Genomic DNA, 12,746 nt, shown 5'->3' with positions numbered 1-12,746 from the left:
CATTTACATGTTGGTTTTACTCCTAAATAGTTATCTTTCAATGTCTATTTCAGTATCTATTTCACTGCTGGCTCAAGAGATTGTGAAACTGTGTGCCTTGGCATTGGAGCACTTGTTTAATGAGCCATGTCCAAAGTTAGAAATCACGCCTTATGGCACCTAGTCAGTTGTGCAGATGGTTAGTTTGCTTCCAATGCTTCTAATATTAGTACACAAGTGTTTATAATTTCTAGAAGATGTTGTGCATTTAAATTGGGTGTAATTTAATCCTGAAAAGTAAACAGTGTAACCAGTATCTTCTAAATACTCCAATTTAAGGTATAATCTTAAAGCAGAAGAACAGTTATACACTGATTTTATCACAAAACTAAAATCAGACAAATGCTGCCAAAAATTGGTTTCTTTGGGAATAATATACTGAAAAGTATTTTTTTCCCTAGATTCACCCATTTTGAGAACTGCCTAAATATACTTAATAAAATTTAAATAATATATATGCTGTATCACTGTAAAATAACCATTTTACTTAGACAATAGGATATTTTGTTTATGCCTGAATATCAAAATAATTCATAAGTATTTTTACTGACAGAAAGTAAAGAAAAATAAGCTAGTAGTAAATAACATTCTATTTTTCAAATGCTGTACGCTGCCTATTAGGCAGGGTGACTCTGCCCTTCAAGGATGTGACCCATGGCCTCATCCTTTATAGTGTGAGACTATTTTTTAAGCTTCTAGGTTCTGTTGGCTTCTTTTTTTTGTTCCAAATGGCATATGCCAATAAAAGCCAAGCTTATTCTAGAAGACAAGGATCAAAAGTATTCATAGAGTTTATAACACACAACACACAGGTGACAATGAAGCTTGGTTTTTAAACACAAATATATTTGCTAGATAAGACACAAAGATGGAAAAATCCATGCTCTGCCTGGTCACCAGGAAGAAATTCAAGGTAAAAGGAGTATAATGTATCTGGTAGGAAATGGCAAGTGCTGGAATGGGGTAAATCAGGGCCAGAATGTGACAGAGTTCACTTGGACTTTTTCCTTTAGAGAGCAGGAACCATTCAAAGGTCTTAAGTAGGAAGACAATGCCAGATGTCTAGAGAGAAAAGAAAAAAAAATCACAGCAACATGGATAACAGATCAGAAAAAGGAGAGACTAGTTATTTTTGCAACAGTCAAGGCAGAAGAGCACGAGACCTTAAGACAGCAGCAATAGAAATACATAGTACAGGAGCCCCATTAGAGGTAGAGATGAGAGAGAAATAGAATTGGGAGGTGATGCTGAGATTTCATTTTTGGGAGATGAGTTTAAGGCTGGCACCGAAGATTGGGAATATATTTCTGCTTGGACCACCCCCAACCCCCAAATTAAATGTAGTACTCAGTGAGAGGCAGGGCAACCAGGCAACTCAGCCCCTCCCACACTGTGACAGCGCCGCGGAAGACGAGGACAGAGACGGCCCATGGGCAAAGGGGTGTGCGAGAGCGAGCATGGGGCTCTGTTGAGCAGAGACCATTCCTACAATAATCCTGGACAAAAGTGGATCAGAACCCACATCTCACTCTTGCTACCACACCAAAACATGAAGTATCTTAAATCTTGAGGTGGCAGTGGGTCTACATGTTACCTGACGTAGCTTTGTCCCATGCATGGTCCATCTCAGTGCATGGCCTCTTATTCCCATTCCATGACTCAGCTCTGAGTCTCCATTTTCTCAGCAGTAAAACAGGGCTGATAACACTCACCTCGTCTACTTCACAGGGTTGTTGTCAGTCTATAATGTAATAACATAAAGTGTCCTAATATCCTTAATACAAAATACATATGGCATAAGTGTTATTATTTTAGTACCTGGCCTTTTCTGAAGTTGGAAAATAAACACAAAAACAGATATTTGAAATTCAAATGTCAAGGCTTGAAAGAATGGCTAGGATGTAATAATTTTACATAGATATACTTGACAGGTTTTTGAATCTGAACAGTTTTCTATGTTTTTTAAGTATAAACCATCTGTACTAATATAAACTAGTACCTAATTACTATCCATTGATATGGAATACATTTTTAGGAAAAACATTCCATCCACATCAAAGTAGTTCCTATTTCACTATCAGCCATATTTCTTCCATTCTTTAAGTCATAGCATTGAAACTAAACTTCATACACTACTGAGCTGCAGGGTTCTTTAATGTAAATATTATAACTAAAATTTCAGTGATGTCTCAAGCAAATGTCACCTGTCTCCTAGAAACCCTAATCTAGCATAATGTTTCAATGAAAAGACTGTTTCTATTTGACTTTTTAATTTTGCATAAAAAGATATCATTAAAGATGACAACACTCTGTCAGATAAAAGCTTACAAAGGGACTTGACCCTAACAAAGGCTAACAGCCCCCTCATTCATGTACAGGCCTGGCCACCAGCAACCTGTTAACATACACCAACAAAGGTGTCCCTTCCTCCTTTTGAGTACCTCTGACACACTTGGTCTTCTAAGTCGACAGAGTATTCTCGCGACTGGGGCCTCTCCCGCACATGTTCAGAACTTTTAAAACATAGGTTCTAGGGGGAAGAAAAAGAGAAAAAAGTCAATATATAACGACAAATTCCTAAGAAGCGGCTGTTTCTGGGTAACAGGGTTAGGATGCTTTTTTTCAGCTTCTTTAAACTTCCTGTACTTTTCAGATTTCCTACAATAAGCATCTATTACCCATACAATTTAGGAAATAAAGGAAAAAAGTATTCACTAATAAAAACAAATCTGTTCTCGTTAAGGTTTGGATAAAGCAAATTGAAATCTTGTATATCTCGACTTCGATGTGTTTTCACTGAGAGCTAGCATACAATGTTTTTCAAGAAGTTGCTTTTAGATACATGAATATGGAAGGTGACCATCCTAAGCACATAGGACTGCATCTACGTTGCTTGTTCCCTATTCGCAGCAGCCTTCAGTGTAAAATTTTGTGGTAAACCTGAGGTCTTCTGGCCTTCCCCTTCCTCTCCTACGGTAAACAGAATTTGGGCCTCTGTGATCTTCGTGTCCTGGTTTTAATACCTGTAGATATGTTATGTGACTTGGAAAAGGGGACTTTACAGATGAAATTGTTTGCTAACCAGCTGCCCTTATAATAGGGAGCTTATCCAAGTGAGTCCTACTTAATAGCCTCGGCCCTTACAATCAGAAGAGGAAGGCAGACAAGTCAGCCCGTCAGAGATGTAGTGAAGGCGAGGCAGGAAACATTTGCAGCATGAGCCCACAGTTACTAGCTTTGAAGATGAAGGGACTCACACGCCAGGGAATGATGCTGGTCTCTAGAAGCTGCAAGTGATCCCTAGCCAAGAGCCAAAAGGGAAACGGGACCGCAGCCCCACAGCAGCATGGAACTAAATTCACCACCAACTTGCATGAGCTTTGAAACAGATTCTGCCCTAGAGCACAGCCCTACCCATGCTTTGGTTTTCAGCCCGTGTGACTTGATGCAGAAACACCAGCTAAGCCCACCGAACTGACTGACAGAACTATAAGACAATAAATTTGTGTTAAGTCACTAAGTTTGTAGTAACTTCTTATGGCAGCAATAGGAAACATACAATGGCTAAAGTTAGAAACTACACTGTACAACAAGGAAGACGGAAGTGGACGAAGATGGTATAGAATCTCCAAGGAATCACAGGCAGCAAAGTTCTACAATAGCTTTGTCTGTAACTACTAATTGACCTGCAGAATATTAGCTTAAATGACAGAACAGAAACAAAACAGCTTTCAAATTAACCAGAGACTTTAATTTGATTTTGTGAAAAAAAGCTTATAAGCAATCAGGCTGCTTTACTCTTTTGTGTACAGTGCAAATATTAACGAGGGAGAACCTGTAACTGAAACGCTGTGTAATTCAAGAAGACATCTTTACCACACAGTTGCTGGAAGACAAATCCCTCCCACTGATCATTTAACACTCATAAAAATACATAACAAAGAAAACTGAAATTTGAATCTGTTATTAAAACACAAAAGCACGAAGAGTCTGGGGTTTTTTTTCCCTTCCTGAAATGAATTATAAAAAATGATCCCAATTTCAACAGTTAAAAAAATTATTTTAATAGATATGTAATCAAGTGCTTTGGTGGGTAAATGTATCAGCCTATGGGATTTTTCTTCCCAAAGATGGGCTAAGAATGAATGAATGCAAAATGTTCTTGCAAAGTTTTTTGAACAATTAATATCCAATCTTACATTTTCTTATGATTGTCATGGACACAACCTAATGGCTGTCAACTTTCAGTTTTGTTTGTTGCACTCAAAAGTCACTGTATGATATTTAAGCATACATGATACACAACACAGGCATTCTTCCTAAAACAATATTAAGGTTACTATGCATGGAGTTCACAGTTCTATAATAAATTTACATTAAACACTCAAAACATTGTACAACCATAACTATTTGTGAATAGTCTGGAGAGAAAGCTGTATTTTGGTACATTAAGGCATCTTCAGCCAACATTTTAAGAAGTTCTGAATATCTGTTGCAACAAAAGACAAATTTGATAATTGGATATTAGATATTTTCAAGAAATTTTTAAAGTCACTTAAAATAAGAATACCATAATTTGTGAAACTGTGGTCTTAAACATTTTTACCACCACATTCTTACCATGTAAGACTTACTGTACCTAAAATCAAGATACTCATCCTATCAGTATCAAAGATATCTACTTTAAAAAGAAAGGGATTTACATTATGTAAATTTACATTTACATTAAATACGATGATAAACCCTGAATTAAACACAGGCCTTCATTTTCTCACACGCATCTGTGAGGTAGGTTATTATCCACATCTTATAGATGAAAAAACTAAATGAGGTTAAATGACTGCTCCACAGCAGCCAAACTGAGAATCAAATTCCAAATTAGATTTTGTTCTTTGCTCTGCATTCTTTCCTTTACAAACTTTTTAAAGGGTTGAAATATAAACACTGCTATTCATTGCATTCATTTTAAAAACATGAGAAGACAGCCAAACTTTTACCAAGGTGACTTAAAAAGTGAAGCAACATAAAACAAACAGAAAAACACACCTAGCGAACAATTTCTGACAACGATAGTGAGGTCTGGCCAAAGGAACCCGAAAACAAACAGGCAAAAGCAAACAATGTGACTGTTTGTGGAGGACGGATTTAAGGAAACATGAGAGGAATTAGGAAAAAACACAATTTAAACAAATTTTTGACTAATCATTATTCCTACAATTTAACAGAGGCAGCACAATTAATTAAGGTGTTTTTGTTTTTTTAGTGGATCTGTTTCTCTCTTCCATCTTAGGAAAATGTTATCTGTCTAGAAAAATGGCCTTTCTTTGTAACAAAATGTAAAAGGATTTTTAGCATGCCTAAATAAGCAGCAAAAATTAAATATGCAGTTCTCCTTGGCTAGAATTCCTATTCCTTCCTTGAAATTTTAAATCAACACAAAGCAGCAAACCTTGAATTAAAAAATTCACACTGTATGAACCTTGTCAAAATTCTATGTATGTTCAAAACACCTGTCATGCTAGGATACTCTACAGACACTTCACTTTTTTCCTGGAAAGAGCGTTCTACCCTAGAATTTCCTTAATTGCACTTTTTCAAATGTAACTTAAATTTACCTACCCTGCTTGTCCAAATTATCATGAGCTACTTTCATAACATCTGAACTGCTTTATATATAAACAGTAGTTATGAAAAGTCACATATACAATCAAGGCTGCAAACTGGCATTGCTATGCAAGGCTGGCAGTAAACATTAACATCGGCTCACAAAATTAATACAGGCCCACAGTCTAATAACTTCTAAACGCAGCCTGATTCTTATCAGGTTATAGCTGGAAAAGTTTAATTAAAACTCAATCTAGAGACACAGATGTGGAGAACAAACATATGGACTCCAAGTGGGGAAAGCCGGGAGGATTGGGGGGGAATGAAGTGGGAGATTGGGAGACCAAATTGTACACTCTATATGCAGTTTATTGTCTGTTAACTGTATCTCAATAAAAGTTCTTAAAGAAAAAAAAAAAACACCTCAATCTAGTCTAGACTGTGGGTCCTGTTCTTTATGTTATTACTGTTCAGTGGCATCAAATGCATTATAATTATATAGGGAAAGGCTGGTAAGGATACCAGCAACTTGTTTAAATAAGATACACTTTTAAAAGCTCAAACATAAATTACATTTCAAATTTTTATAAGGTTTGGAAGAATTCATATCAAGCCAATAATAATTAGGTAGTTTGTGAATAGAAATATACTCTATGAAAATAGTGTCTTATCATCTCATATACATATAAAATGAAAAATTATCAATCTGTATATGAAATTTAGATAAGCCTAATTGAGATTAATAGTCAAAAATTTTGATAAGATAGGAGCTGGGGCTAGTTTTACTTTCTAAAAAATATTGTGCTATAAGAATCATATAAATAAAGTTAAAGGAAGAATCATGTCCTAAAAAGTTTCTTCAGTACTTTTTAAGCACCCTCAATAACTTAGAAGTTATTCCTTAGAAAGTAAGTAATTTTGTTACTTAGCAAAAATTAATATGCTAATCATAAATACTTACGATAATTACATCTAGTTAGTACAATCAACTGGTTCAAATAATTAAACTAAAAAATATTCAGTTAAGACTATTTCATGTCACTCTAAGACTTGAAAGCAATACATCTGTGTTTATTTTTATTATTCAACTATGCAGATATTTCAGTGATTCAGACTGTTTTCCCCCAGAGGAAGGGGGCATATAAAGAGCAGTGATCATCACTGAGCACTTGTATGGCATTAAATCTTTGTGAAGAGCCTTCTGGTCCTGCTTTCTCATCTGGAAAATCGTTAACTCACAAGGTTACTGTAACATATTAAATAAGTTAATAGATACGGAGGGTCTCTGGATCTAAAAATCACTATTAAAATGTATAGAATACTTCCATCACTCCGAATTAGTCATCTTTTGCTTTATGGCAAGTGCACGTGATATCTTAATATGTTTGGTTTTCTGAATGACTTTTGCCATTTATATTCCATGGGGGAGAGCTGTATTTAGAAAAATATTCAAGTATTTACCTTCAAAATGCCTCACCAAACAGATCATTCACACTAGTATAAAATCTCTTAATAGGTAAAAAGTGAACACTAATACAAATCATATGAAAAAGCAGAGAAGACAGAACTTTAAAGCTCAAAGGTAACTCAGAGGTCTTTTAATCTATCCCTCCCACTGCAGAGGTTACAAAAATGAGGCCCAACACAGGATGTGACTTACAAACAGATTGCACAGATCCCTCATCTAGAATTTTAGAGTCTCTGAGAACTATTACTAAAATAAATTCATTCCCTATTTAAAAAGTCATAGAGTGACAGAATGATCAGGTAAAGAAATGCCAAACTGAAAACGTGGAGGTCTTTAAAAAAGAAATAAAAGCAGACAAAACTGTGAACATGCCTGGCATTTAGATATTGAGATTTCAAAGCAATTAGCAGGATTTAAGTTATTAACCAGTGAATAGACAAAGATGCAGTGTCTATGGTAGATACATTCTAAGATTTTATATTTTATAAATGGAAGGTGCATTGCTTATATTAACTCAATATACTGTACATTTACAGATAAATCCCAATAGTCAAAAAATCTGTAATAGTTGTCTATGATCATTTTCTCAATTATGTCTCATCTAATATAAAAAATCAATTTGTATCCCCTGAGTACAAACTGGCTAGGGAATAAGAGAAAGCAAGCCCAGGATTATGTAACTGTCCTGGGAAACCTATTTGCAGAAAGCGGAGAATTGTCTGTACTACATATAGCCAATTCCCTGACATGGAATACTGTTATTTCTGAATAATTTAGGCTCCTGGATTCTCTTTATAGTTGGTGAGTATCAAGGAACGCAAACACTAGAGGTTACAAAAGTGCCTCAAAAATTTGATGATCAAAACAAAAGCCCAACTTATAATAGTTTGCCTCCCTCCCTTCCCAACATATTTACTTCGGGATGTTGTTTGTTCCTTCATTAGAGAATAACAGGAGTTGGATCTAAATATGGTGTCCAATATAAAAGTATTTAGAAAATGTTCACTGACTACACTTTCTGAAAGTAAGAATCAGTGCTCATTACCCATAGAGCCATAAGTATCAGTCACTAGTCTCTCAGACCGTTTTTAGAAGTAATCTTGTTTTTCAGTTACCCATTCAACACAAAAAAGAATAAATTTGCTCCTCACAAAATACCACAACCTGATTAAGAAAATCAAGGTGCTATGAAACAAGCTGCAGACATACAAAATTCTGCTAATCCAGCATTTGCTCAAGATGAATATGTCTACAGGTTTAAATGAAATTATTCTGATTTTGAACCAGATTCTCTCCAACAACTGAAAAGGGAAAAGGAAATTTTAATTTTATTTTTATCTATCCTAGTTATGGCAACTTGGTACAATAATTTTTTTTAAATCATATTTTCCAAATATGCTTTTGCCCAGGGGATAGTAAGTTTAAAACCATGTTTAAATTAATTTGGGCAAAGCAAGATTCAACAAAGTTAAATGGTTTTTTTCTTTTCACAGAAGGACTGGTCAAAGTCTTTAATGCTCACATCCTTTGTCATCTTCAAGCAGGAGAGTAACATTATCATTTTCCAAACCTGCTCAATGAAACCCCTTTTCTGCAGCACACCTGACAGAATGCAGTTTGGGAAATGCTATTCTAGAACCATTATGGACTCCATTTCCAGGATACAGCTAAGACTTTATCTATAGCCTAATAACAGAAGCTCTCCTCCAGAATCTCAACAGGAAGAAACTGTTCCTACCCCAGGTCTGTCTACCACATACCACATCCACAATTACCCAGGCAACTGATTCTTTCCCTCTCCCTGTCCATTAGCTACAAAGAGCCTCCTGTGAAAATGTTCTAGCCCCATATGCTGGGCTGAGCATCCTGTAATCGTCTCTCTACAAACCAATGTCCTACACCATCTATATTCACAGAAGAGCTGTGCTTTAAAAACTTAAGGACACAAGAACCCAAACTGTGACTCTTGGTTCCTCTTAAGATTCGACAGATAACTATCAAAAGGTAGATATCCATAAATACTGGCAATGAGAAAATAGTAAATAATTCTTTAACTCAAAAAAAAAAGATAATCATCCATATAAAACATTTCTGATACAAGTTTCTAACATCTGACACATTAGACTCAAGAGGCTAAAATGCCACTGGATTCCTTCCTGCTGTTTCTTTGCCTTCGAAATTATTAGGCATTTTGTCATTGGAAATAAGAAATCAGATTAATTCCTTATTTTGAAGGTCATCCCATTCACAGGCAAATATTATGAGGTGGCCCTGTTTTTCCCAAAAGAGGTATTTACACATTTGTTGAGGCCAAAATTATGCCATATCTATATGCACATCAAGACTAACACAGCAGGACTGCTTATCCCTAATAAAAATATTCACAAAAAAGTATCCTTTGATGCCACTAGATGGCAATCTTCCAAAGGTTTAAACTTTAAACATCTTAACTGCAACCCCACCCTCTTCCCCAAACTGGCGAACAAGGATTCCTTGTATTTTGATATTAAGAAGTCAGACTTAAAAAGTTATGTAACACCATTTTTCAAAAGTTCTGCAAAACAATATGATGTGACACACTGCAAACTCCTAAACTCAAAACTCACCTTAAAAGCTGGTATAAGACTGTAAAGCAATTATTTTCTAATAAAGAGCTTGAAAAAAAAAAAAAAGACATACTTGTCTTTCATAAACACAAGAGAAATTTGGTCTAACATTCTCATTTGCTTCTTGGTAGAAAACATTATTTTTGGCCAAGAGAAACCTGTCAAGGCAATGTTACTTTTTGTTTTCAAGAGCTTAATCTTTTCTAGGGTAAGTCAGGTGAATGAGATTGTTAATTATAACATATTAAACAAGACAACTGAATAAATACAAATTAGATAAATTATACATAATTTAAAAATTAAATATTTTTACTAAAACAAAATATAATCAATGGGCTATTATCTATCCTGCTGTATATAGGGTTCTTTTTAAAGCCTTTAAAAAACCTGCACAAAGCCAAAAAGTTTGGTTTTCCTTTAAAAGCACTGATGTTTGAATACATATATGTATATATGTAAACAACACATATATTTATTCGAGAGAATCTTTTTGAATGTTTAAGGCTTCTCTGCCCTAACAGGTTCAACAGTGAAGGTCACAGCCTACCAAGCTTTGGAAGTGCACAAAAGCCCTTAGGGCCAGAACAGTGTTTCAGATTGGGTGGCTAGCAACCAAGGTATAGAACAAAGAAAGAGAAGCAGAAAAGATTTCAAAGCTGTCAATCATCCACTAAGGATCAAACAATAAACAAAGACAAAGGTGACTAGGGAAGGTGAGGGAGGAGGGGTGAATACAGTAACAAACTTCTGATGAATAATTAGCATTACGGGATGCAATAGGACACACACATACACACATACTCCTCACCACCACACACAATAAGACATCAAAGGTAAGAGTTCTCTTTAAGGGACTGTTGACATTTTGCTTTGTTTCATTTAACTGTCTACTTTATCATGCTTGGTGAAGTACAAAAATAAATAGAGCAAAAAAGAATTTGAGAAAGGTAGATTTTGAAGGCATGTTGTAAAATGATGTAAGTTTACAAAAAAGACAGAAGTTGCTATAATTCCAGATGTTCCGGTACTGAGTAGAATCTTGAAGGCTCTTAAATATGTTATTCAGGAAAATCTCAAGATAAAACCTCTGGTTATAGCTGTTTTTAAGGAACCTGGAAATGACCGTTACTGTTTAAGGACCACAACCCTTCTGCTGAACACTGGGCACTATGTGCAAAAACTGCCAGTAGGACTTGGTTTCTGAAATTTTGGGGGCTGGCTCTTAAGATTTCAACATTTAAATACTATCTTACTAATGTTCGTGTTATTTTTTAATCTTCTTGTGCATAAACACAGCTGAAAGCCTGCTGAAATTTAGGAAGCAAACTGGATTTATCTACACTAAACAGTTAAGCAAGACCACCCTTTGACTGAGATGGTTCACCAGTAAAGGTGTATTAATCATCTGTAGTGAATCCACAGTTTTAGATTAATAATAATCTTCATCAATGTTCATCAGTATTAAAGATAATGCCTATGAGAATTTATCATAGGCAAAACAGAATTACAGATGTCCACAGTAAATAAAATATCAAACTTTTTCATTTTCAGTAATTTCAATGGCATTGAGAGCCCCTGGAGATAGTCACAGCTCTCAACCAGTACTGCAGAGTATGTGATATCCATATGCATAAAGTAAAACAATAATTTAAAGAATATATCTGATTTTCACAGTGCAATAACAGAAAGATAGAAACTAGGGAAAGATCATCAACGGGCTAAAGTAGTGATCAGACTGGCACACATTTCAAAAAAATCCATGGTGTGACTGCCCAGGCGAGGTGGAACTGAAGACAACGTGCTTCCGGTCAAGGAGCCCGTGAGAGAGCCAGAGAGTGAATGGCTCTCCGCAGTTACAGAATCCAAACTGGATCGCGGTCTGTGTAAGCCAGCAGCAGAACAGGACCGCTGAGGTGTTGACGAACCAGACCTCTGCTCCACCACCTCATCTGAAATGGACCAAAGAAGAGCATTTATACAAAAGGTATATTTGCCCAAGCCCTTCCTATGAAGGTATCTTATTCAGAATATTAAGTAAACATCTGAGCAAGGGCAACCTGGTAGCGAAATGTCATATTCCAGTGTTTTAGGAGCACAGGTGACAAAAGCTCTTCCCTCTCATAATCATTAACAGACATCACCAACCAATCGCAACACTCCCATACAGTCAAAATGTGATTCCTATATCCTGCCCAACATAGTATTTGACAGTAACCTTGAAATCAAACTGATATTCCTTTCATTTGAAGAAAACACAACTTTGGAGGATTATTTTCTTGCAGTGTATCAACAAAAAAAATCATTAAGACAAGAAAGTTACCATTGCACTGATCCTTCAGTGTACACTGCAATTGCCTAGGAGAAGGGGCAAGGGAAATCTTGTTAAAAAATGCAGATTCCAGCTTCACAGGACCCATCTCCAGAGATTCTGATTTGCTAGGTCTGGAACAATTCCCAAGAATCTGCATTTTAATAAGAACTCTGGGTAATTTTGATGAAGGTGGTCTGGGGACCATATAAACACAGCTTTAGCTGATGTCAGTTCAAGAATAAAGTTTAAATGCCGTTGAAAACAGCTTCCCTAACTCTGAATTCAGTTATCCTCTGGTTCCACCCAGCAGTGGACCCTTGGTTTATTCTGCTTGTATCCATCCCACTTGGGTTTCTGAGTGGAATAAGCACATTTGCTCAGCCAGGTTTGACTTTTGGCACATACTAGGTCCTTGGACATGACCACCTCCCCGACTCCTTTGCCTCCTGGATGGCCATGGGCACCCAAATCCAACCCAAATCCCAGGAGAGGCCTAGCTAGACACCTTGGCCACCCAAGAGGAAAGAAGCTGATGAACAGGGAAGTTTAGATATTATAATGCTTACTGATAAAATATGAACGGAGAAGTGTGACAAAGAACCCAACAATATCAGCTAATTTTAGGTAAAAATTTCTTCCCTGTTGTTCCTTACTTTTCTCTACCACCAACACTTCAAATGACTTTTTTTAATACCAAGGAAGCACTTCTTTTGGAGAA

General features: G+C 36.0%; 1 protein-coding gene across 2 annotated transcripts in view; it reads right to left on the bottom strand.

The window, feature by feature from the left end:
• Window positions 1-3,055: 3,055 nt before the first annotated feature.
• Window positions 3,056-12,746, bottom strand: part of PRKAA2 (protein kinase AMP-activated catalytic subunit alpha 2) — a 63,635-nt gene continuing 53,944 nt past the window's right edge. For both annotated transcript variants that reach the window (XM_057712204.1, XM_057712212.1), the window contains one exon: window positions 3,056-11,666. In XM_057712204.1, coding sequence (XP_057568187.1) covers window positions 11,428-11,666 — 239 coding nt within the window. In that variant the 3' untranslated portion in view covers window positions 3,056-11,427. The remainder of the gene's footprint in view (window positions 11,667-12,746) is intronic.

This window comes from Hippopotamus amphibius, chromosome 1 (assembly GCF_030028045.1).
Source record: "Hippopotamus amphibius kiboko isolate mHipAmp2 chromosome 1, mHipAmp2.hap2, whole genome shotgun sequence".
Taxonomy (NCBI): domain Eukaryota; kingdom Metazoa; phylum Chordata; class Mammalia; order Artiodactyla; family Hippopotamidae; genus Hippopotamus; species Hippopotamus amphibius.
The sequence above is the reverse complement of the archived record's forward strand: the minus strand, read 5'-3'. Positions and strand labels throughout refer to the sequence as shown.